Below are 27,559 nucleotides of genomic sequence, written 5' to 3' on the forward strand. Positions count from 1 at the left end.
TCTCTCTCTCCTCTCCTCCCCACCTTCCTGTCTGTCCACCTCCCATCTCTCTCTCCTCTCCTCCCCACCTTCCTTTCCGTCCCCTCCCCTCCCCTCCTCTCCTGCTACTCTTGACCCCACAGGCCAGTCTCCCCTCCCCTTTTTCCCATTCACTTTTCCCCAATAAACAACCCCTCCACCTGAGGTCTGTCTCATGTCTTTTCTCTCATGTGTTTTATAAATAAAACAAGCTGCCCAAACGTTATTTGCCTCGGTTTCACTCTTTTTCTCTCTCCCATGCCCACTACTGATTCTCAGCTCTAAACAGTCAGGATTAATGTTACTTGACCTAATTCACACTTTCTAACTTACCTCCACTTTCGCTCCTGTATCTCTTTCCTCATTATTTTTTGGTTTTTTATACTTTATCTTTTATTGTAAGTAAGGTGATATGTAAGATAAAAGATTTTGTCCTATTTAATATTCCCACAGAGAATGATAAAAATTGTATATATGTTTCAATTTTTTCTGTTTCTGAGAATTACTTATACAAGTACTCCCTTCTCTCCCCTCAAGTCCTCCTGTGTCTCCCACATTCCCTCTCAAATTCCTGACCACTTAACTCTTTTTTAATTATTGTTACATATATGTACGTATTTATACACGCATTCATGTTTACTTATCTTAGAATAAAATACTGAAAGATGATATTATTTGCTACAACTACAACAACAATCTGGCTCCCAGTTCTAAACTTCCTAAATAGAATCCTTCCATTATTCGAAAACTATCTTACAATATTTTCAAATGCTACTTGCCTTCTTCCAACTTAGCAAAGGATTGTGAGAGGGACTGAACATCTTCTTTAGGAATTTTAAAGGCCAAAATAGAAGAAAAGCTGAAAAACAAAGATCAATACAGCAAAAAACAAAACTCAACTACTGTGTATGTTTGTAAGATGAAGTTTAATTTTTAGATTCAAATTCAAATTCTAAAACTATACTTTGTTATTCATTTTCCTAAAACTTTGTGTAAAATACCATGCAATTGTAACTGTAAAGTATATACAAACCTCTGTTCTGACAGCACAGTCCAGTACTGGTGACAATAAAGTACATGAATAAGATACTCAAAGACAGGCAGAAATAAAATGGAAAAGATAACCTTTAATGATTTCTACTCTATAAAAAATATTAAATATATTTAAAAGTTGTTACCTCTCTTGGCGGCTTGCATTTGGGAAAATATATTGAATTTCTCTTTGAAGGCGGTCTATTTCCAGGTTTTCTATCCAGTCTTTTAATTTAATTTCCAAAAAGTAGCCTTTGCCAAACTTACTCTTTAGATGTTGTACTGTTCCAATACATCTGAAGTAATTTTTAAAAGAGAAAGTTAAAGTTTCTTGATAGTTTCCCAGAATGATTTCTCACTTAAATCTCTGCCACATTTTTTGGAGAACATGGCTCTGGGGATCATTTACATGAACAGCACGTTGCAAACACCATGCAGCGCACACACCACATCCGGTCTCATGTTACCTAACATTTTCTTCTTCTACTTCTAGGACAAATTTGTCGAAATCAAGCAATCTCCATGATGCAGATCTAGCTGAGGTTAGAGCTGGGTTTATTTGATTTTGTTAGATTTCCAGTAGTGTCTTTTCTGTTCCAGGATTCTGTTTCATGTTGTATTTAGTTGTTATGACTCTTCTGTCTCCAAAGTTAATGACACTTCTTACTCATTCCTTTCCATGACTGATCAGGTGTTTTATTGGAATGCCCTTCAGTTTGTGTGTGCTCGTTATTTTCCTCACGTTAAGCTAGGTTATGTCTTCTGGACAGAAAACCACACTCTGAAGCATGCTTCTCATTACTCGATGTCATGTTCAGGGATGTGCAGTATCTGTACACACTGCTTAGTTAGATATCTGTAAGTTTTTCAACTGTGAACGTTTTACTTCCCCTTTTCCTTATTCAACTTTCTAGGAGAAACTGATTATATCCACTATAACCTGGAACAGGAAAGGGTAAGCTTCCTTTGAGGGAACCATAGAGACAAATTTTATTTGAAATCATTGTGTAAAGTAAATTTGTCTCTTTGCCCACATTTATTTATCCAGTCAATCATTTATTTATGTAGATATAAAGTCAAATATTTATCTTATACTTTGTATTATAATTCAAAATGATTCCATTACTTTAAAATAGTCAAACAAAGGGCTGAAAACATACTAATACAGGTAGTTTGACACAGTTTGTAAAAAATTATGTGTTTCCAAGAAATTACATACAAATCAGATTTTAAAAACTATAAGAATTGTGCTTTGACATTTCAAATTAATGCAGTTTTCTAAGTTTTTAAAAGATCACACTCAGAATACAGCCTAAATTCCTTCTCTGAAAGGTATGCTGTTTAGACACCTACCTTAACTGCCCAGACACCATAATTGCCACTCTGTCACAGACGGCCTCCGCCTCTTCCATGTAATGAGTCGTCAGAAGAGCAGCCCGCTTTTTGTTTTTAAATGCAGTTCGAATAGCTCTCCTACAAAATATTTTAAAAAAATAAGTAAGAGGAATATACCTGTTTGCTAATAGAGATAAGTAGTTTTTCAAAATCCAACTATTTGACTAAAACTTACCCAGTATCAATTGCTATAAGTTATTATATCCTACCAAACTATGATTTTTCTATTATAACTTACTTTTCTTTAGTTTGAAAACTTGACACATGCAAAGAAATTTCATTACTTCAAAGATATACATGAGTTTAAAGTACAGTAACCAGGCTAATGTCCAGCTCGGAGGTACAGCACCTGCTTACAACGGACAGGAGCTGGTCCCAATCCCCAGCAGTAACAAAAAGGGAGAGAGAGAAAACAAAAGCATGAAGGAATAAATCAATGTATGATAAAATGTGATTTGTGTTATAAAAAGCTGCATATTCATAAAATTAATATACATCTAAGTTAAATCTTAAACTTTATAAACATGGAAATTAAGGATCAAAAATTATTTGACCAACTAGTTCTTCAAACTACGACAATAAATTATAACACTGAAATTCAAAACAGTATTATGAAAAACATAATCTACCATTAAATGACTAAGGAAAATCTTCCAAAACTCAATTCAGAAAGTAGAACTATTTATTTTAATAACCACTGTTCTGTAGTATATAAAATATCATTAACATTTTAACAAAGATATGATAAAAGCTTTAAAAGGCTAAATATTTAATTACTATTTTATAAAATCAAGATGTATACATTGCTGACAGGAAGCTATCGGTTACAGTACTGTAAACCATGATGACGTCATGCCCTGTGACAAAAGTCTTTAGTCTCATACTCACCACATGTGCTGTTTGGCTCTGGGGTCCATACCTGTGGACGGCTCATCCAAGAGAGTAACCTGTGGGTTCCCCAGCATACTGAGAGCAAAACACAGCTAGATGGAAGAAAGAGGGAGACCGGACTAAGACTTCACTCTGAGGATGTCTGTCCAGAGAGTGGAAAGCACTGAACTAGTAAAACAGATGCATTTGTTATCTCGTGAAAAGTACCTTTCTCTTGATCCCTGCAGGCAGTTTCTTTATAGTTTTCTGAAGATGTTCTTTCAAATCAAGGGCATTTGTTATTCTGCAAAATGGTCAATATAAAATTAATGTACCTGGATCTGTATTAATTAATACAAATATAAATTAGGCATGATCACTAACACTGTTCTCTGTAAAAGAGCCACTTAGGTAATGTTTGGTATAATTAGGTAAGAAAAAAAGCTCCAATTCATATCATTTTAAACAAACTAATTGTCTTAATAAATGATTCACTTAATTTTCACATCATTTATGGGTACCTTCCTCCTCTAATTAGAAATAGGAAAATGAAGCCAGGCAGTGCTGGCACCTGTCTTTAATCCCAGCACTTAAGAACACAGGCAGATAGATCTCTGAGTTCAAGGTTGGCTGGGGCTTCATGGTAAGACTGTCTCAAAATATAACAAAGAATCAGAAAAAATACAAATAAAGAGTTGCCCTTTTTCATAGGTATCATAATTTTGTAAAGAATATGTGAAAATTTTCTAAGTAAATTATAATCTACAAAAAATGATTGTTTTAAATTTTTAAAAAACTAAAATATACATAGCAAAAGCAACCTGATGATGATCATTTACCGACTTATTACTTCTTTCATGTCGCTTGCACTCATTCCTTTCACAGCTCCATAAATTTCAAAATGTTCTTGCAGAGTAATGTCTGGCCACAGTGGGTTTGTTTGAGGGCAGTAACCCATGCACTTAGTGGATTCATCATCTTCACTTGAATGTGAAATATAATCACCTAGAAATATCTACAAAAATCAAACCAAAGTTTAGTATCTTTGCTTAATTTGTATTGCGAAGGAGACAGTAAGTAGATTCCCTTAAACGCCTTCCCTCAGAAACAGTACTACCTAGCCAGTGTTTTATTGCTTTTTAAAGGCGCCAGGACTTGCATAGCTAAGTCAGAGTTTAGAGATAACGGCCAGAAAGCGTGGTAGTTCTACACTGCTGAGTGGGAATCACACCACAAGTACTGCCATCATGAGGCTTCCCTGAAAATATTTAAACCAACGAGTTGAGGAAAATAAATAAATCCTTTGTATTTCTTGGATATAGGCTATAGTTGACATAAGGAACAGCTCAGGAAAAATCTCAAAAGAGTATTCCTTGTTACTCAGAGAACAGTGAGTCTGTCCATCTAGTGTGAAGAGAACAAGGGGGAAGGAAACAGGAAAGGAGAGCAGCACAGATGTTGGGGGGGGGGGTTACCAACTGGTAAGTGACATGATTATAACTGAAAACTAATTGACAGGATCAAGACTAATTTACCTATCTCCAGAAATTACTGTCTTGGTAAATGCGAAGATAAATCAATCTTGAATGTAAATAATTATTAAAAGCAGAACTGTATGTGTGTGAAAATTTCACAATTTGTCTTACTTTCATAGATGACCAAAATATTTTAATCTCATAAGTCTATACAAAAAAAATATGAAAACACATGAAGATGGACCATCAAATTCACAATTCATCAATAATAGACTTCTCTTGATTAAAATATAAGTTATATTAGACACAATCCTCAACTTACACATCATACCTGGCCTGAAGTTGGTTCAATATCCCCAACCAGAATATTAATGATTGTGCTTTTGCCAGCACCATTTGGACCCAACAGTCCCAAGATCTCTCCTATAGAAATTGAGAGAAAAATTATATTTTAAGGACAAACTAAAAATAAAAATTACTTTTCTGAAAAACTTGAGAAAAATAAATACCAACCTTTTCTCACAGAGAATGAGACATATTTTGTTGCTACTTTCTTTGTTTTTCTTGAATGAAGAAAATCTTTCTTATCATCATATTCTTTATGCAAACTGCATACCATAATGGCTGGCTTCTAATAAGCAAAATAGGTTTTATAGTTATAAATTAGATGCCTATCATTTCATGTCTCACATATGTGTCCTAAGAACTATATTAACTTTTAACAGGGAAGTGTACAAATAAATTTCACATAAATGTGCAATGAAAATTATTTCTTATTAATTCCTATGCCTTTGGTAATTTACCATTTCAGACCTAATATGACTCAGCAATAATAAACAAGTTACCTCCTCACAACACTGGCAGCTCATCAGCTCTTTAACCTTCAGTCTTTCAGCTTTGACATCTTCATCTTCATCCGCATTGAGTGGTGGTTCTGGAAACTTCTTATTTTTGGACTTTTGTGAGAGGGTCCTAGATACATACATATAGTAGATGTTATGGTTTTGGTCCCTGGTCCCTTTAAGAGACAAGCCACGCCCACTCCCTCCCCATCTGCTGAGGCAGGCTGATGATCTTCAGGGCCTGTGCTCGCTCTCTTTTCCATCTTCCTCTCGGAGAGGCAGCTTCGCTTCTGCCTCTCTCCCCACTTTTCTGTTCCCCCTCCCCCCCCCCTCGTCTCTGTTCTTTCTCCTCTCTTTCTCTCTCTCTCTGTCTCTCTCTCTCTCTCCCCCTCTCCCCCCCTTCCCCTTTCCCCCTCCATAACCCCCTGAATTCAACCTCACTCTGCAAGTTGTGTCTATCCATGTCTCTGTCTTCTGCCCACCCGCCATGTGTCTCCCTGCCTGGGACCAGCCATTGGCACCGGCAGCCATCTCTGCCTGGGACTGGCTGCTCCCAGGGCCCATTTTCTGCCACCACATGGCCCGCTACCACCATTTGGGACCTACAGCATTTCTGTTGCCTACTGCCGCCGGGGATCTTGAAGCATTTTTTAAAAAATTATAAAAGTAGATGGTTACATAATTAAAATATTAAGAAATTTAGGCACTACATAGGGGAAAACGTTTTAAAAGAACATCAACATGACTCCTAATGTTAGCCCTGAAGAGTAAAACTCCAAATGGTAATTTTCACTGACTGTTAGTGCCTAAATGACATTACCCAAAACCATCCTATATTTGATATTATAGTATACAACTAGTATGTTTAAGGTATTCCACAGGAAAAAAACAAACAGAGGCTGAAGAGATGGCTCAGCAGCTAAAAGCATGTACTGCTCTTCCAGAGGCCATGAGTTCGGTTCCCAGAACCCATATCAGGAGGCTCAAAACGCTCTATATCCAGCTCAAAAGGACCTGTGCTCTCCTTGGCCTTGGCTTTCACACACACACACACACACACACACACACACACACACACACACACAAATTTTAAAAGTATAATCTTTAAATTAAAAAATAAATATTTTCTCCAAAGAAATTGTAGTCTGAGTACATATGAAACTGTCTATGAAGAGTAGATAAGGCTAAAATCAAAATCTAAAGGAATATTTTCTTTAATGGCAGACAGAGAACAAAATACTTGCAAAGAAATTTTTTTTTAATAGGAAGAGAGGTAAAGAGGTAAATGATGTGATGGTGTACACGTTTAATTCTAGCACTTGGGTAGGCAGAGGCAGGTGGATCTTTGTGAGTTTGAGGCCAGTCTGGTTTACGCAGTGAGTTCCAGGACAGGCTCCAAAGCTACACAGAGAAACCCGGTCTTGGAAAAAGAAAAAGAGGTAAATAAAGGGGACATTATAAGAAACAAAAGAATAAGAAAAGAAAAAGGAAGAGGAAGTCAATTATATAATTAAGCAAGCTAAGACTACTGGACATGGCAAAGAAACTGAAGACAATATCAGTGGCGAGTTAAGAGGAACCAAAAATTTTATGAAATTAAAGATATAAGGTGTTTGAAATATGAAAACAGAGTTATAAAGAGCCAGAAATGAATTTATATTTGAAAAAGATTTTTAGGTCCTTTTATGTATGGAAGAAAGTGTAATTCCTCTTTCCTAAGTTTAGATTCTGAAGGAAGGGGCTGGAGATATGACTTATTTTGGTAGTGTTTGCTATATAAGCATGGGGACCCAAGTTTGGATTTTCAGCATGTATTTAAAAAGCTGGATTTGGCAGCACAATTCTGTAATTTCAGTGCTGGGGAAGGAGTAGAAGGATCCTAGGGGAAGAGAGATTGAGGAAGATGTCAACCCTCAGGCCTTCACATACACACACACTGCACATGCACATGAATATACATACAATATTTATATGCTAGCACACAAATACACATACATGGTTCAGAAGGGTGATAGAGAAAGAGAAAAGATGACTGATAGAGCAAAATTCTTAAGTACAGGAAATACATGATCCTCTCTCCATAGCAGAAGGTCATCTCTTCCTCTGGGAAAGGGAAAAGGCAATGCAGATAAATTTGCAGATATTTGAAATTTAAGTATAGAAGGCTCAAGATCCTTGTGTTCACAGACAAACACTAGAAAAACCAGGAATGTTAAGCATGAAGGCTTATCTCTTCAAGGAAAGAGATATGTACCTGTTTTCTATCTGGAATGCTTGGGTGTGGGTGTTGTTAATAGTCTAGTAATCTATGCAATCTCTAGGGCCAGCTCACACCAAATCCCCCAGATTATTCGTGTTTACCCCAGACTCTTCCTCCCTAGACCTATATATTAAGCAGTATTTCTCAGTCAATAGAACCCTTCCTTAGAGAAGATGTCACATGTTCTTTGTAGCTCTGTATGACCAAAACCATACCTGATCCTCCTTAGGCTCTTAAACTATAGAACTCATCCTTATAGAAGAGGTCACATGTAGTTTGCAAAAGAATTCTGATGTAGTCATGCCTTAAGCTTTCTCGAGCACATAGAATTGAGATCACTGTTACCAGAAAAGTTTTTTTCCAAAGTTGCATTCTAATATGTCTAAAATAAACTTCCCGAGTCTCTAGAAGTCTGAACCAACTTTGACTAAATAGATCATGCTGAGCCACATCTCCTCACTGGGATAGTTACGCTGCCGGCCATGGTGTTTGCAACAATTAAGCACTATGTTTTCAAGATAAACACCAATATTAAACTAAGGAGCAGGATGTGAGATGATCTGGGAAATTTGAAGAATAAAGAAAGTTTGGAATAACTATTAAAACATAATAAGGTATTAAACAGAAACGAACACATAGGCCTATAATCATCCCAAACCCAGATGTCTAAGTGTCAGCCTGAGAACACAGTCAGCAACAGAGAGAGCAATAGGCACCAGCAACGCCTGGTTAGCCATGAAGCAAAGCCTGAACAATCCAACACAGCTGAAGCACAAGAAAAGGACCTTAAAACCAATCTTATGAAGATGATAGAGGTCCTTGAAGAAGAAATTAAAAACTCCCTTAAATAAATTGAAGAAAAGACAAAGAAAAATTGGAAATCAATAAATCCCTTAAAGAATGTCAAGAAAGCCAAGGAAAAGAAAACAAACAAACAGATAAAGGAACTGTCCAAGAACTGAAAATGCAAAGGGTTGGTCCACCCACTGAGACAGTGTGCCTGATTTAATGGGAGTTCACCAAAGCCAGCTTGACTGGGACTGAACGAGCGGGCTCAAACCGGACTCTGAATGTGGCTGACAATGGGGGCTGACTGAGAAGCCAATGATAATGGCACTGGAATTTGTTTCTACTGCGCGTACTGGCTTTTTGGGTTGCACATCTTCCTAGGTCTGGATGGAGGGAGAAGAAGGGTCTTGGACTTCCCACAGGGCAGGGTGCCCTACCTTCTCTTAGGACTGGAGCGGGAGAGAGAAGAGTGAGTGAGAGAGAGGAAGGGAAATGGGAGGAGGGGAGGAAGTGGAAATTTTGAATGGTATTACTTACAAAGCAATAAAAATTAAAAAAACACTGAAAATGGAAAAAGAAGCAATTAAAACACACACATACACAAACAGGGGAGAGGGCCTTGGTCCTGCCTCAAAGCAATGTGCTAGACTTTGCTGACTCCCCATGGGAAGCCTTACCCTCTCTGAGGAGTGGAAGGGGGCTAGGGTGGGGTGTAGGTGGGAAGAATGGGAAGAGGGAGGATGGGAACTGAGACAGGTATGTAAAATGAAAAAAGACTATTTTTTTAAAAATTAATTTAATAATAATAAAAAACACAAATGCAGGGATTCTGGAAATGGAAAATCTTTCTAAGCAAACAGGAACTACAGATACAAGGACCACCAACAGAATACAAGAGATGGAAGAGAGAATCTCAGATGTTGACGATAAAAAATAGAAGAAATAGACATAATTGAAAGAACTCAAGAAACTATACATCAACAAACTCATCCAATTAAAAAATAGGGCACAAATCTAAACAGAGAATTCTCAACAAGATTCTCAAATGGCAAAGAAACACTTAAAATGTTCAACATCCTTAGCCATCAAGGAAATGCAAATCAAAAGGACTCTGAGATTCCACCTTACACTTGTCAGAATGGCTAAGATCAAAACCACAAGAGACAGCTCACACTAGTGAGATGCAGATCAAGAGGAACACTGCTTCATTTCCGGTGGGAGTGCAAACTTGTACAGCTACTTTGGAAATCAATATAGTAGTTTCTCTAACAACTGGGAATCAGTCTACCTTAAGACCTAGCTATATCACTCCTGGGCATATACCCAAAGGACACTCGACCAAACCACAAGGACACTTGCTCAATTACGTTCATAGCAGCTTTATTCATAACAGCCAGACACTGGAAACAACCTAGATGTCCATCAACCAAAGACTGGATCAAGAAAATGTGGAACCTGACAACAGGGTCAGCTCTAGTGTGCTGACCAGACAGGATGTGGGGCCCACTCTCCTAGGTGCTGCAGTTGATGTGGGACAGGCCACTCTCATGACCTGAAACCGGCTCTTCTCTCTCTCTCTGTTTTTTTTTTTTCTCTCTCTCTCCTGACACAGGCAGCAGGGAGCGGAGGGTAGAGAGCATCTTTCCCTCACCCATGTCACCACATGGCAGACGAGGAAGAGATAAGCCAGCCCTGAGAGCATAACAACAGAGCTGCCCCTGCTCTCTTGTTCTTATTCTACCTACAGTAATCATGAGAGAGGGCCCTGTACCTTGCCTGGGCAAAACAGTAGAGCTGACCCTGGTGATGTGAGTGAGGGGGACCTGGGTCTGTGGACCCAAGAACAGAACTGGCCCTGATCCTTGCTGTAGGATGCACTGAGCTTGCTCGCTGAGTCAGTGCTGGAGAGCTTGTCTGGATAGTGATGATGAGGTAAAGCTATCACGCCAGCCAACTCAGCAGCTGCCACCCAGGCCCAGAACCAGGGCTGTGAGTTGGCCCCCTCCAACATCTATCAAATCTATGAACTGTTGGAGCATGTGAAGAGGATGAATCTACAGATCAAAAACAGCAGGATCTTCATGACACAGTACAACAGGGCATCCAAGAGTTCTTCCAGTGAGAGCTCATTATTGGTGGGGTAGCAGGAAGCAGAGGCCTAGAGCCACATCAGACTCATGACGATGAACACTTACAAGTAAAGATGAATGGACTAAAGGGTGAACTGTGTGGCTCAGTGGGCTACACTACAGCTTCCATGACAAGATTCTTCCTTTGTTTGTTTGGTTGGTTGGTTTTCCTTTGAAATTTGGTTTTGATTTGGTTGGTAAGGTAGCAAAGACAGAAGGCAAGGAGATAGGGAGGTGAGATCAGAATGCATGATGTGAAATCCACAAAGAATCAATAACAGTAAAAAAAGAAAGAAAATGTGGTACATTTACACAATGGAGTATTACTCAGCTGTTAAGAACAGCAGAACATTTGCCAGCAAATGGATGGAACTAGGAGAGATCATTCTGGGTGAGGTAGTTCAGACCCCGAAAGACAATCATTATGTATGTACTCACTTATAGGTGCCTACAAGTAAAGGGTAACCAGCTTCAATCCAGACCCAAAGAAGCTAAATAACAAGGAATGATGTGTATGCTGTGAATACCATAAGGCCTGTGCAGGGAATAGAGGTAGGCAGGGAAAACTAAACTGAATGCTGGAAGAAAAAAGAGCAGATCAGGAAGAAGCCATGGAGCCTCTGGAGGCAGACATGCTGACACTTTGCTGGGAGGCCACAGCCTCGTGGCAAAACACAGATTAATGGAGATGGGTTAAATTAAGATATAAGTATTAGCCAATAAGATGCTAGAGCTAATGGGCCAAGCAGTGATTTAATTAACACAGTATCTATGTGATTATTTCAGGGTTAAGCAGCTGGGATCAAAAAAGCAGCCCCCTCCAACAAAGGAAGGCTTAAGGTTTGGGACACATGAATCTCACCGTGAAGGGAAAATAGAATAGACAGCACAGGTAAATAGGGGAGAGGTCTGGATCGGGGTTGGGAATGGGAGAGATCACGTGAGGGGAGGACAGAACAGATAACTGGAATCAGGGGCATCTCTGGGATGAGCTAGAAACCGAGTGCAATGGAAACTCCCAGGAATCCATGGGGATGACCCTAGTTAAGACTATAACAATAGGAGGCCCAACCACATAACCTCTGACCCACCATCTGTCCTGACTACAAGATATGCTGGGACAAAGGTGGCACAGAAATTATGGAGTGGGCAACAATAACTGGTCCACCCTGAGACCCAGACCCTGAGAGGGAGCCCACCCCTAACAATGCCTGGAGGGCCAGAACCCAGAGGTTAGACAGCCCAGAGACCTAGGATAGACCAAATATGACTAGCAAAAAAATAAAAAAAAATCAATGAAATGATTCCTAATATATTCTGTTATACTCATAGATCATTGCCCAGCCTAAATGTCATCAGATAGGCTTCACCCAGGAACTAATGAAAACTGATGCTGAGAACCACAGCCAAACATTAGGCAGACCTCAGGAAATCCTGTGGGAGAGGGAGAGGAAGGATAATGGATGCCAGAGGGCCCAAGGACATCACGGAAAAACACACAGAGTCAACTGGCCTGGGCTCATGGGGGCTCCCGGAGACTGAACAGTGAACCAGAGAATTTGCATGGGACGAACCAGGGCCCTCTGCACATGTGTTGCAGTTGTGTGGCTTGGTCTTCTTGTGGGACTCCTGGCAGAGAGAGTGGGGGCTGTCTCTGACTCTGCTGCCTGCTTCTGGGACTTTCCTCCTGCTGGGTTGCCCCATCCAGTCTCAATAGGAGGGAAGGTGCCTGGTCTTACTGCAACTTGACATCCCATGGCGGACTGATCACAGGGAAGGCCTGCACTATTCTGAAGGGAAGGGAGAAGGAGTAAAAAGAGGAGGGGAATGTTGGTGGAGGGACTAGGAGGAGAGGAGGGGAACAGTAGAAACTCTAATTGGGTTGGAAAAAATTGATTAATAAAATTTTTAAAGCATTAAAAAAATGAAAAGAATGCTAGTGGCATGGCTCTGACTAAGTTAAGTGGGTGATACAGAGTAGAGAATCCCTGACTGGTTTGGAGAATCAGAAAACAAAGGGGGTGAGGTATTAGAAAGACTATCTCTGTGAATACAGGAACCTTCCCTACAAATATCAGCAGAAGTAGTGAGAGGTGGAATAAGGAGAGCCAGACCTAAGTTTCTCAGTGCAGAGGGAGAGTCCAGTGCTTACTAAACATCACACACTCATCTAAACTTCCCAGTCTTTACATACATTAACATTCTGATGTTAGAACTATAAGCTAACAAGCATTACACACTTACTATCTAAAGCATCCAGTGTTTATATACATTAATACTCTGCAAGGACACACAAATATGAGAGCTAAAAAGGCTAATAAGCACCACACATTTAGCTGTCCAGTGTTTGTATATGATAATACTCTGCTAATACACAAACATGACAGGTATAAAAGGGCAGGTGCACACTAGTTTATCACCAACACCCACGTTTCACTAAACAATAATTCTTTCAGTTTAACATTACCTAGTAAAAGTACTGAAGTTTGGAGAAAATACTTGCATTTCATATAACTATATATAAAATACATAAAAAACTTAGGACTCAATATAAAATACAATGGAACCAATATTTAAAATTTAATAAACATTTTTAATACAAACAATCCTTTCTCTCAGAAGACATCAAAGTGGACAACAAGCATACGAAAAGGAGATTACAATGTTACTTAGCAAAATTAAATTTAAAAAGTTAATGAATCACCACTACCGTATAAATGAGGAACTTTCCAAAATCATTCTCACTGTAAAACTCTATGTAATCGATATAATTTGCTATTCAAATCGTAACTATTGGGCCAGAGAGATGGCTTAGCCGGAAATGGTGTCTACTGCCAAAGCTGATGGCCTAAATTCAATCCCTGGGACCCACACGGCAGAAGGCAAAAACAGGTTTTGCTAGCTGTCCCCTGGGACCCACATGTATTCTGTGACTTATGCATACTCACAAACAAACAAACACACATATGCACACCAAATAAATACATGTATAATAAAAATAAATAATTCAAATTCTAACAATTTGACTTTTTTCAACAGTAAAAAGCAGGTAACTATATAATTTAAATATACTTAAAGTACTTAATAGAACCACGGTCTTTCGTGGCTTAAAATTTTAAAACATATTTATTTTCTTAAAAATGTTTTATATGCATTATAGAAATATCCAGAATGAACATGCAGTAAATGTGTGAGGGACACTACACATTAATATATATTCTGAAAACTATATATATAAATATACATTTATATGCTATTTATAACTCCATGTTGTTATTGTAATGTGTAGTGTACAACAGGCAGGCAAACATTCTGAATATAATAGGTTAGTGGTTGCAGAGGTCTAGAGGCATGGGAAGGAATACAGGAAAGTGACTAGTACTGGATACAATTACTTGGAATACTGGAAATGTTTTAAAATTACATTGGTATTTAAAATTATGGTGATGGTTGTACAATTCTGTAAATTTACCAAAACTTTAAAACTTAGGTAAAAAAAAAAATAACTAACCTGAAAAAGGGATCCTTTCTTATTGATCTGCCTCCATGCTTTTTCTCATAGTGTTGTAAGAGGAAAATCCACAGTATACAGTGCAGGTAGGGCTAAGAGAAGAGTAAGTAATAGCTTATGACGGAATCATCGTTTCTTTGCTTTTCCAACAGAAGGAAGACTTCAAAGATCAGGTTCCTTACAATAACCAGAGGGGAGAATCCAACTGCTATGTGTTTGTTGGAATAAAGATAATTAAAAATAACTTGTCCTGTTTAGTTTCTTGGTGATGGAGACTGAACTCAAGGGCTTCACAGACGCAGCGCTAGCCGGGCTGTGGTGGCGCACGCCTTTAATCCCAGCATTCGGGAGGCAGAGGCAGGTGGATCTCTGTGAGTTCGAGGCCAGCCTGGTCTACAAGAGCTAGTTCCGGGACAGGCACCAAAGCTACAGAGAAACCCTGTCTCGAAAAAACAAACAAACAAACAAAAATCACAGACGCAGCGCTTATGCTAGTCCACTAACTGAACCTCCAGTCATTTGTTTTAGTACTAAGAAAGCAATGTTATGTTTTATAAATTAATTCTTCATATATTTTCTGCCCCTATAAATTCATTTACTGTCCATTTAACAAAATATAATTAAGCTTAGCTGGGAACTGTGTCACTGACTTGTTATCTCAGCACTAAGGGAGCTTAGACAGAAAGACCATAAAATCCAAACCGGGCTGGGCTATCTAAGACCATGTCTCACAAACAACAGAAGACTGTTCTTCCTCTGACGAAGCCAGTTTTATTAAAATAGAATCAGCATCATGAAAAAGTCAAGTGTATTGAATTGGAGATAACTGGCCAATAAAAAAGGTATTTCTACAAAAACGCAGATTCACTATCATTAACACACTTAATTTACAGGCTTGTTCATTATGCAACAGGACAAAAACTAAAAATAAAACACAAACAAGTAGTTCATTTCTAACTGAGTATGTAGCCCAACGATGACCTCAGGCTTCTGATGGCCCTACGCTCAAGCATCCCTACATCTAGTTGCTCCTGTGCTAGGGATTAAAACAAGAGCTCCAGCCGGGCGGTGGTGACACACGCCTTTAATCCCAGCACTCGGGAGGCAGAGGCAGGCGGATCTCTGTGAGTTCGAGGCCAGCCTGGTCTACAAGAGCTAGTTCCAGAATAGGAACCAAAAGCTACGGAGAAACACTGTCTCGAAAAATCCAAAAAAAAAAACAAACCAAGAGCTCCATTCATGCTAGACCAGCATTCATTCCTGACAGCTGAGTCATGCCCTCAGCCCATAAACAGTTCCATTTTTAGGTTTTTAAATTTTATATTTTATGTATATGAGTTGGGCTTTTGTTTTGTTCTGTTGTTTTTAATGTCTGTGCACCACATGAATGCCTGGTGCCTGTGGAGGCCAGAAGAGAGCATCAGATCCCCTGGAATAGAAGTTACAGTTGTGAGGCATCGTGTGGTTGCTGGGAATTGAATCCAGGTCCTCTGGAAGAGCAGCCAGTGCTCTTAACCACTGAGTTACATCTCTATCCACACAAATACTCTTAAGAGCACACAGACACACAAAAAAAGCTTTTGCTATTTCTTACCATTATAACAGCAACTAAAAGCCTATCCCATGGGTTGTAGGTTTCCTCGGTTTTTGATATATTCTTCCAAGAACCCTAAAACAAAACATTTTTATAACACATAGACAGAAGTATTTGGTTTAAATGGTTAATATAATTTAGGCATAAACATGTAATCTCTATAAATAAGCTGTTCCTGTTAAAAGCTATGTTGTGTCTAACTTAAAATCTTCCTGCTACACAGTATTTCTAGAATCAAGTATAGTCAAACATTAAACTAGGGCGGAAAAAGAAATTTTCCAGAAATCACAAACTATGAGTTTACTACTTAATTAATATAACATTTCTATTATTTCTTTGTGAATTTCATACATTATAATTTGATCATAAGTCACCTCTACTCTCAACTATTTATTTTTTTGATTAAATGAAAATATTTTCGACTTAACCATGATCAAAATTAAGCTGATGATTTTCCTTAATGTTTTCCTGGGGAGAGGGGAATCACTTATACTTAATTTTTCTCACCATTTTATAGTATATTACTTAATCCTTGATAAATTTCTAAAAAATGAAAAATAAAATCGTGCATCTAATTATGCATATCAAATTAAGCATCAGAAACCATGTAGTGAACATAGCTTTTCTCTTTTGACAACCGAAAGTCATACTTGAAAATATCTGTCATTTTAAATTCCTTTATTGATTAAATAATCAATCAGTAACAGTGAATCTTATATTTGTTACTATTTCCAGTACAAGAACCAAGATATCAAAGACTAAAGAATTAATATTTAGACTTTAAAGTTTCTGAAACATCTCCTAGACGTACCTTTATGAAAGAAATTAGGCAGCCCAGGAGTGGGTAGATTGGAATGGCTATGCAAAAGGTGTAATGAAAAACAGTTGACACTGAATATCCCAAAAAGAAAGTTATTTCAGTGATTGCAATACACACCAATGCCGTCTAAAGAGGAAACAAGAGAATAAGTGACAGAGTAGTTGAAAATGTCATATAAACTCAAATAAAACATAATCCAGAAAGGATACTAAGCTAGGAAATATCAGTATGTTGGCATCGATTGTTAGCTGTTAAATACTGTGAGCAATATCCCTTGGAGGAGATGGTGGAAGAGCAATACACCCATTGGAAGAAACTGCCAGTTCTCTCCATACACTCTCTACTTAGAAAAATACATTACACCCTCAGCACCATCACCAAAGCATGCGTGAAAAACTGATTCAGAAAACTGAAATAAAATAAAAGCGTAACTTACCACAGAATAGATAAATGACCAAAATTCCTTGGTATTTAAAATTTTCTTAAAGGTGAAGGAAGCAACATAGGTGAAGAGAATAACTGATGGAACATAACCAATAAGGCAGAACACCTGCAAATCAGAAAAGCACGTCCCAAAAGAATATGAATAGTTTATAACACAATATAAAAATCATTCATATTAAAATAGTAAGAAATTTTTATTTCTCTAATTTCACGCTTCAAGAAATCACTCCCACAACTGTCTTTGTACTTATTTGGACAGTTGCAAATCTATAACACTATTTAGCCAGTAAAAATCATGCTTTAAATTATTGTTTTATATAACTCCAAGTGATTTAACCTCAGCATTATTTGTAATTTTTTAATACCAAGTAAAATGTTCTCTCATGCCAGATGGTGATAGTACTCACCTTTAATCCTAGCACTTAAAAGGAAGACAGAGGCAGGTGGATCTCTGTGAGTACAAGGCCAGCCTGGTTTACAAAGTGAGTTCTGGGACAGCCAGGGCTACACAAAGAATCCTACCTTGAAAGACCAAAACAAAACAAAACTTCTCATTATTTTATTATTAAAATCAATTGAAGCTAGTTACAACTGACTATCTCTCAAATATTTGGAACCATTCTTTAAACTTTTTAGATGTATTTATTTTAACATATGAAGTGCTTAGCCTGCTTATATGTGTATGTACCATGTGCATGACAGGAGGTCACAAGAGGGCAACAAATTTCTTTGAACTGGAGTTACAGATGGCTGGGAGCCACCCCGTGGGTGTTAGGAACTGAGCCCAGGTCCTCTGCAATAACAAAGTTCCTTTAATTGCTGGGCCAGTTCTCCAGCACTTAGCAACTTATTTATTTGTTTGTTTTAGTGAGGTTTTTTGTTTTGTTTTATTTTCAGATGGGGTCTCACAATGAAGTCCTGGCTGACCTGAAACTCACCAAGTAGACCAGGCTAGCCTCAAACTCACAGAGATCTTTCTGCCTCTGCTTCCCAAGTGCTGGGATTAAAGGTAAATATTATGATGTCTGGCTTTAATATAACTTCTAAGATTATTTTACAGGGCAGAAGTTAATATATCAAGTCCAAATGTTCTCTAGCAAAACCAAAGTTTGCATCCAACATCCTCATACATAGCTTTATATTGGTTTGCTTTTTTCTAATATAAACCATTTAGCAAAGGGAACTCTTAATTAGACATTTCCACAGGTCATGAATGCCAGTTACACATTTTTTTTTCACATTTTCAGACCAATTTAAAAATTAGGAAGAGTTTCTTTCCCAGAGCTCAAGAGATGGTGCAGCGGTTAAGAGCTAGGTCAACTGTGAAAACTAGAGTTCAGATTCTAGTGGCTTTGTGACAAACCAGGCGACGCGCGAATTCTGGTAACTAGAGCTCTGAGGGATCAGACACCCTCTATGGCTACTGGCTTACACTTACACACACACACGCACACGCACACGCACATGCACATACATACCCACACCCATATGCACATTAATTGAATCAAGTCTTTTTAAGAAACTAATCACTTTCTTGCAAAATGTTTGAGTATGCCAACGAGGAAGGAAGACCATATTTAGGTGCCTGATGCAAGAAAATAGATAGTCTACTTGAAAGACCACAACAAGCTTCAAGGGATTATTTTTAAATGGTATCTTGCACTTTTTAAATCACTTGCAATAAAAATTGAATTAAATGTTTTTGTTTTAAAATATATACACGTTATTCTACCTGACAACTGTCATGTATTCACACATAAATAGATTATAAAAAATATTTAACTGCAAATATCATGAGCACAACTGATGCTAACTTACCACAGCAAGAAATTTTACAGGATAAAAATACAATCCATGACGAAATGCAAATAAACTTCCCAGCATCACAGTCAGAACAACAAAGAAAAAGGGAAAATCCACAACAGCTTGTCCAACCCAATAGGCTGATGGCAAAAGACCTGAAAGTTTAAGTTGAGTATAAGCTTTGATCTAAACAAAGAAAAGAAAGAAAGAAAAGTTATTAAAATCTTAAGCAATTTACAAATAAAAAGTAAGAAAATTATTGTAGAACTTTTCATTCAAATCAACAAAACAAAAAAAGTGACTTTACATGCATTCATTTTAGCCCTTAGTTAGGTTCATTTATAAGATTTATCAATTTCAACAAAATGTTTAAGAATCAGAATGTAATAAGATAAAACAAAAGGTAACATAGAAATGGTGGGTATATGATCAATTACAGCCAAACATGTTCATATGAAACTATGCAGAAATAAATGAGGATATATTTAAAAAGAAAAAGATTCTCATGTTCAAAATCTATTTTTAATAAGAACATATAAACTGCCTAATATCTTCTGGACCTTTACAGAACTTCAGATTATGTGTGAAATTTTGTGCAAAGAAAATACATTTGAAAACATTTTAAATACTTTTAAAATAAATTGCATAGTACATAAATGCACAGCTTTCATACTAGTATTTTCCTGTATATTAATACTGAAATCAGTTATTCTTCTCATGCTCTCACTATTTTTATTTTTTGTAAAAGTCTTTCCCAAATTCTGATGCCTAAAAATACTATTCCTAAACTGGGCGGTGGTGGCGCACACCTTTAATCCCAACACTCGGGAGGCAGAGGCAGGTGAATCTCTGTGAGTTTGAGGCCAGCCTGGTCTATAAGAGCTAGCTCCAGGACAGGAACCAAAGCTACAAAAAACCCAAAAAACAAAAAAATTAAAAAATACTATTCCTTTGATTTGTATACTTCTAATACTATCAATTCATAATGACTAAGAGTATTAAATCAAAGAGCAGACAACAGAGTGAGAAATGGAAACAAGAAATAAAAAATGTGTTAAGAGGAGGAAGTGGCACACCCGAGAGATGGCTCACAGTTAAGATCACTTGGATCCAGAGGTCCAAGGTTTAATTCCCAGCACTCATATGTGCCTCACAACCACATGGAACTCTAATCCCAGAAAATCGGATGCCTTCTTTGGGCCTCTGTGAGTCCTTCAGGCATACAATGCATAGATACACATCAAGCAAAAACTGGTGTTCATACAAACACCTATATGCAAACATTCATAGTACTGTATGTGAAATAGTGAAACACAGCAACATTTCAGATGTTTTTTTTTAACAAGCAGTAGTTACACAAACTATAATACACTCACATCTTGAGATAGTTCTCAATAATAAAAAGGAATGGACTACAGAGACTCCTGACACAAACTTCACGAATTTCAAGAAAGCACCAGGAAGCTACAGTAGTAAAATAATAATAATAATAATAATAATAATAATAATAATAATGTCGAATACACACTGTAATTCCATTTATATGCTTTTGAAATACATAAATCACAAACCAGAGAATAGGTTAATGGTGTAAGAAAGCAGGGTGAACAAGCCATGGCAGGCAAATAAGCAGCTTTCCTCCGTGACCTCTGCTTCAGTTCCTGCCTTTGGGTTCCTTTGCTTTGCTTGAGTTCCTGGCCCTGACTTTGTTCAGTAATAGACCTGGAAGTGTAAATTAAATAAACTCCTTCCCCGCAAGTTGCTTTCGGTAATGTTTTATCTTAGCAACAGAAACATAACTAAGACATTTTCAAATTAAATACTCTTAAAGTTTACTATGAGGCAAATATATATGAATATAATCCTTCTCACTAGCAGCTATAGAAACCTGCTATTTTTTTATCTTATTTAAGATATTTAATCATGTTTATGTGTGTCTGTGTGAGGTTATAGTACCACATGCATGCAGGGGCCCATGGAGGGCAAAAGAGGACACAGAATTCCCTGGAACAAGAGTAATGGGCAGTTGTGAGCTGACATGTGAATACTCAGAGCTGATCCAGGGTCCTCTGCAAGGAAAGCAAGTGCTCTTAACTGCTGCGGCATTTCTCCAGCCCCTATTTATTTTTTTTAACTAACATAAAAAAACATGTTTTAAATTGACTTATGTGTACACCATGTGTGGCACATGTAGGTATCAGAGGGCAATTTGGAGGAATTGGTTCTTTCCTTCTACCATGTGGATTGTAGAGATCTAACTCAGGTCCTCAGGCTTGACAGAACCTGATATCTGTAATTTGTTTTGTCTGAACAATTACCTTATGATTCTCAGCATTTTCCATGGCAAAGTAAGGTGGCATTGCAGTAACGATAATTCCAAGCAAAGCTGCTTGAAAATATAGTTCAACTTTAAAGACTATATCAGTAATTTCCTGAAAGACAAACAACAACAGAAAATGAATGTGAACCCCTTTAGAATGCCTTAGAATATCCTGAAAGAGCATTAAAATTTCTAAAGAAAGACATTAAGATATCTACCACAGGGTATGAACGAATAACAGGTTTATTACCAAGAAGTGCCGGGCTACACTGCCAACTCTGCCACTAATTAGTATGTGTAATAAACAATTAGCATATCGACCAGTGGCCCGATGCAGTGACAAGAAAGACCTAAAAACGATTTTTGGTACTTTTCACTTATTGTGTGAATACTTTTATGACTGCATCAAATAGGATCTTGATCCCTCCTTTTTTCCATCGGGAAAAGCTATATCCAAGCTTATTTTCCTAAAGAATCAAGAACATCTCCCAAACAAGGGTGACTTTAACTCCTCTATCTCCACGTCCCTTGTTACCCTAAGGAGTCAGCTAATGTTCCCAGGCAGGTCAAAAGGTAACTGACATCCAAATGCAGATTACCTGAGACTTAGGTTGCTTTGGGTGTTAGACTACCCTCAATAAGTTCATTTCTCTATCCTTTCTCACCCTAATCTTTGTGTTAGAGACCAAAGCCAGTTTCTTGCACCTGCTGGTGGAGCATTCTAAGAGTAAATCCTGGACTCATCTCTACCATTTTTATGTAAGGTGATACACTCATCAACAGGAAAGGTACTCTGCATTAGAACATAATCCACATTCTAACAAGCACCATGGTCCTGGCCCACTTTTTCATAGATGATGTAAAAACAGTACATCACTGTCTTGTTGTTCTTGACCTTCAACATTTTGCTACAGTGGTGGTTTGAAAGAAAATGGCACCCCAAAAAGAAAGGCACTCTTAGGAGGTGTGGCCTTGCTGGAGTAGGTGTGGTTTGGTTGGAGTAAGTGTGTCACTGTGGGGGTGGGCTTTAAAGTCTCTTTTCTCAAGCTTCGCTCAGTATGAACGTTAATCAACTTCTTGCCACTTTCTGGTCAAGATGTAGTCAGTTCTAAGTCTGCCTGCACACTGCCATGTTCCCTGTCATGATGATAATTGACTGAATCATTGAAACTGTAAGCTGCCAGTTCAATTAAATGTTTTCTTTGTAAGAGTTGCCGTGAGTTGCTCAGACTAACTGCACACATAGTGTCTCTCTCTCTTTTTTTTTAAAGATTCATTTATTATGTATACAACTTTCTGCCTCCATGTATATCCACACGCCAGAGGAGGGCGCCAGATCTCATTACAGATGGTTTGGAGCCACCATGTGGTTGCTGGGAATTGAACTCAGGACCTATGGAAGAGCAGACAGTGCTCTTAACCACTGAGCCATCTCTCCAGCCCCCACATAGTGTCTCTTTGCAGCAATAAAAAAGTGTAAGACAGCTACTTAAAGTAAAAATGGTTGCTCGTTTGACTTCTCAAGATTTCTTTCAATATCTCAGTGGCTAGATCCCAAAACCCATCCCCCCCAAAAAATACTAAACAATGTTCAGTCTTGTCTATAACTAAAATATCAGGGTTTCACAAACCTACCAGCATCAAAAAGAGCTGCTCTGGATTTAAAGCATACTACTCCTGGGAACCCCTAAATTCCCCACTTCAACTTTTAACGTTATGGTATTTCCACAGTTGAATTCATCTTTGTGTATGTTTGCTTACTTGAATGAATGGGGTACTCCAGATCTGGATAGCTTCAGTCACATTTAAATGATAAAGATAGTAGTTACTAATGATGTTCATCATTACTGGTAAAGAATAAACCATAGTACTGTTGAAAACAGCCGTAAAAACATAGTCCTGCAATTTAAAGAGAAGACTTATCACATTCTTTATATAAGAATACTGATATCACTAAAGCCCAAACTTTTCTTGCTAACTAACTTCATTAGATTAATTAAATCTTTTATTAATTAAATTAATTAATTAAATTTTATTAGGCACTGTGAAAAAACAGCTTCAACAAGGGATAGGAAAAGTGATGACAACTAAGATATCCTGGCTTGAAATATGAAGGTATTTTAAGCAAAAATATAACATGAAAATAAAATGAAAAGATTTTACTAGTCACTTACCAGGGAATAAAATCTATCACAAACAAAACCGAATATTTTTAATCATTTCTAAAAATAGACTGTGATTCATGATTAATGGGTAAGTAAGCACTTTAGTAATCTGTAACTTGTAATGAGTACTCACGTCTAACAACACTCTTACCTTTTCTGCAAGCACCACATTTAAAGCTGCACTATGGGGAGCAGCAGACACATAGTCACTGTCATTAAACATTGTCACCATTATGTTCTGGTGTGTGAAAAAGTTAATAAGATCATTGATATCTGAGTCTGGATTAGAAAATGAGAATAAAAAGAATCAGTTCAAGTAAGAAACGTAGTTGACTTTTTTTTTTTTCATTTTTTTCAAGACAGGATTTCTCTGTAGCTTTGGGGCCTGCCCTGAAACTTGCTCTGTAGAGCAGGCTGGCCTCAAACTCATAGAGATCCTCCTGCCTCTGCCTCCCGAATGCTGCGATTAAAGGTGTGTGCCATACCACTCAGCCTGACTTTTAACTACATTAGGAGATAGTGCTCTTTCAAGAAAATCTTTTATCTTTGGGCTACATATTGGTAAAAGCATTGGCTCTGTAGCTGGTAGGCCAAGATTCAAATCCAAGTTGTACCATTTAGACTACACATCCTTCAAGCAAGTTACAGTGATAGTCTAGATCTTGTTCCTCCTCTGTCAAGAAGAAAGAGGTATAACTACTTTGCAGAACAGTGATGTGACAACTAGAAGACAGAACACACATGCAAGGCTTTGAACAGAACCTGGTGACTGCCTAAATTTTATCTGCTGCCTACAGAAATATTAATAACAGTAAAAAGTTATCATAAAATTTGAATAAAAACTATCTATTTGATAATTTTAATTATGTAAAAATAGCCAACCACAAAAATTAGTCTTCTACCTAACCGACTCAAAACCAAAAAAAAAAAAAAAAAAAGCTGAATCCGGTTTGTGTTGAAATGTACAGCATTATGTCCAAAGAGTGGAAGCAGTCCTGCTGCACCACAGAGAAGCCAGGAACCAAAGCAGAACAGATGTGACTTACAGAGAAACCCCAATCTCACAAACCGGGAACTCTTAGTAACTGAACTGAATGACAGGGCAGACTGAGTGCAGAATGAATAGCATAAAGAGTGGTGCGTTTCAGCTTCACAACACAAAATTTTCTCCTAACCAAGGGCCTTAACTGATCTCTGGACACTAGAGAGTGGCTACATAATCAAGAAAAGTATACTGATTTTTTTTTTATGTTAAACTTGCCTAAAGGTCAGAAAAGCAAAACAGCCAAGACTGTCTGATCTCTTAGTGGCTTAGCTTTGCCCTTTTGATATTTAGGCAAACTTTACTTATGAAAATATGAATAAAATATCACTATAGAAAAGAGCCAGACCACAAGTGATATAACTATGTAACTTATGCTCTCAAAGGATAAGGAAGTATCTAATGTGTGTATGCATGTGTTTATGTGTATTGTATATACCTGCATTACATATGCACGCATACACATATATATGTGTGTGTATGTATGTATACGCTTACATATACATTTATATATACACACATACACACACAAGCTTCATTTTGGACCAGCAATAGAGTACAGAGTCAAAAGAAATGCTACAGAAAGTCATGAAGAGACAAACACCGAAATACTAGAATTTCTATAATGCAGTAAAAATGAAAGAACAGATATATTTGAGATACTTATATAATTTTTAGGTATGCATAAAAATCAAAATTAAAAGATTTCACAAAGTATTGTATTCTAGCTACATAAAATACATATTGAAGACACAATTTCTAAGTGAGAAAGGTAAACTGTAAAATATTTTCTAATTGGAGAGATTTTCCATGCTAAATGCATTCTTTTCAGAAAAGATCAAGGTTATGTATCATACTTAGCATCGTATTTTACTAATGAATTCCATAGTAACATAGTTTCTGCAAATCTTCAGATTATGGGTTATTTACCTAAGATGTTATAAAAAAAAGCTGAACATGAATAAATGAAGTTCTTTACTAAGTTCTAATATTTTGAAAACTTAGAATCCTAATTTAAAATTAGCTCAAGTCCATAAAAATATGAAAAAACTTTTTGTCAATTATATAGTTAGGATAAAAATAGTAAATACAAAATTATCAACTGCAAACAAGATAATTCAGGTATAAATACTTACATGTAAGTAAAGCTTATTTCTTACTTGTAACCAATTCTTCACATAGTTTTTGATGAATCTTTAAATCTCAATAAATATGTGGAAATACTATCTATCCATCGATATACTATCTATCGATATCAATTTCAATATCAATATAGATAGCTCTTGCTAAGGGGAACTTTACAACTTGAAGTTCATTAAGAACATCATGAACTTCTGTCAGGCCATGAGAGATAGAATACAGCAGGTGACACCTAGTGTTCAACAGGCCGACCTGTTGAGTGATTCTGAGAGGGAGCGCCACCTAAAAAGGCCTTGGAGTTACTGGCTGTGGAACCAGTTGCTCCTGTCTGCAATTTCTCTCCTGAATTCAATCATTTCTTCCCTAAGAATAGCTTCAGGTGTTTTCCCACTGCTTGTGTGTTTATCTCATGAAAACATTTTATCTACTGGGCACATACATCTTTGTGTTGTCAAGAAGATGACTTTTCATTTGGTTGTATAATTTTGGTATATAGAATATATACTAGGATATGCTCCATAACTGGATCTATCTGCCCCACAAGGACTGGGGACACTTAAAAGCTTACTTTGTTATCTTGCCCAGACTAACTACACACACAATTAGCTCACTTTCACCTCAGAGCAATTTCAAACTCAACTAAAGGCTTTTCATAAATATATCATAAATTTAAAACTTTACAGCTTGCACAAGATCAGAGTCACAGATATATGGCCAGGTTGCTGTGCAGAGCACCCCAGGAAGGGCATCCCAGTTCTTCACTTGCCAGTCTGTTAACAACAGACCTGTGTCTCAAAGTTGTCATTGGGCACTGTGCCCACCTGGTGACGCTCTTGCTCCTATGGCTCAGCTCCCTTTTCACCTACCCTAGGAACATGCTCCAGTGAGGAGGTAACTCGTAATTTATTGCTTCAAGGCTCCCAAGGAGAAGAGTTTTTAGAATAGTGGAAGAAGCTAGGAGAAGTAAGAAGTAGGGCAGGAGAATTAGGATAAAAGCAAGACAATACAAAGAAACTATCACGAAGAAGCACGGAATCAGGGATTCATTCCTCGCCCTCAGATCCCTAGCCTTCGATTGCTATAGTATCCTCTCTGAACCCCAAGGGTGCATTGAGGCTAGGCCTCAAAGACCATCGTTAAATTCTGAGGTAAAATATGCCTGTAAGAACTCACTACTATCTTAAAAAAGAATTTAATAATTATAAGCAGAATATTAGAATATTTTTAAAACTGCCAATTACATTTAAACTAAAACGTTATTTCTGGTATTATTCAGTATCAATAAGTATTTAATTTAGATTTCACAACAATAGATCTTCATCAACCCTTCACCCCCAGCCCCAGCCAACACACATTCACAGACCTTCACACCCTCTCACCAGTAGAATTTTGAAGCAGCAGGCTTGTTTTATATTTATGAGGTTTATCTCCAGGTTTTAGGAAATACAAGTCTGGAACAAGTTTGATGGGAACCACAGCATTTTTAAAAGAATGATGTACCAAAAACATAAAAATCTGAACTGCAAAAAAAATTAAAAGCAGAAGCAACCTGCAAGAAAAAAATAATAATATAGCTTAAGATACATTAGCATACAAATTGATCAGAGATCTTTCTTCATATTAGTATAAATTTAATACTCAATTACAAAAGTAAACAAAGAATATGAACAAAAAACAAAGACAAGTAAAAACTTACTTAAAACCTGTTACCAAAACTGATCTGATACGAATATTGGAGAAAAAGCAAAGTGGGAATATCAAAATTATAGAGCAATAAATTTTAGGTAAAGAGAAGAAAAAGTTTTAAAGTATATTTAGACAGCCGGTGGTGGCGCACGCCTTTAATCCCAGCACTCGGGAGGCAGAGGCAGGCGGATCTCTGTGAGTTCAAGACCAGCCTGGTCTACAAG

General features: G+C 37.4%; 1 protein-coding gene across 2 annotated transcripts in view; it reads right to left on the reverse strand.

The window, feature by feature from the left end:
* Abca5 (ATP binding cassette subfamily A member 5) overlaps nt 1-27,559 on the reverse strand; it is a 74,150-nt gene that overhangs the window by 4,732 nt on the left and 41,859 nt on the right. For both annotated transcript variants that reach the window (XM_005350665.3, XM_026780314.1), the window contains exons 20-37: nt 27,029-27,198; nt 23,619-23,746; nt 23,064-23,201; nt 21,301-21,414; nt 18,998-19,168; nt 17,172-17,285; nt 16,727-16,861; nt 15,916-15,990; nt 14,322-14,413; nt 5,636-5,762; nt 5,304-5,421; nt 5,122-5,213; nt 4,155-4,330; nt 3,544-3,619; nt 3,334-3,428; nt 2,404-2,523; nt 1,197-1,346; nt 798-877 (exon numbers count right to left, since the gene is read on the reverse strand). In XM_005350665.3, the coding sequence (XP_005350722.1) occupies nt 798-877; nt 1,197-1,346; nt 2,404-2,523; nt 3,334-3,428; nt 3,544-3,619; nt 4,155-4,330; nt 5,122-5,213; nt 5,304-5,421; nt 5,636-5,762; nt 14,322-14,413; nt 15,916-15,990; nt 16,727-16,861; nt 17,172-17,285; nt 18,998-19,168; nt 21,301-21,414; nt 23,064-23,201; nt 23,619-23,746; nt 27,029-27,198 (2,171 nt within the window). The remainder of the gene's footprint in view (nt 1-797; nt 878-1,196; nt 1,347-2,403; nt 2,524-3,333; nt 3,429-3,543; nt 3,620-4,154; nt 4,331-5,121; nt 5,214-5,303; nt 5,422-5,635; nt 5,763-14,321; nt 14,414-15,915; nt 15,991-16,726; nt 16,862-17,171; nt 17,286-18,997; nt 19,169-21,300; nt 21,415-23,063; nt 23,202-23,618; nt 23,747-27,028; nt 27,199-27,559) is intronic.

Source organism: Microtus ochrogaster, chromosome 7 (assembly GCF_000317375.1).
Source record: "Microtus ochrogaster isolate Prairie Vole_2 chromosome 7, MicOch1.0, whole genome shotgun sequence".
In the NCBI taxonomy this organism is placed as follows: Eukaryota; Metazoa; Chordata; class Mammalia; order Rodentia; family Cricetidae; genus Microtus; species Microtus ochrogaster.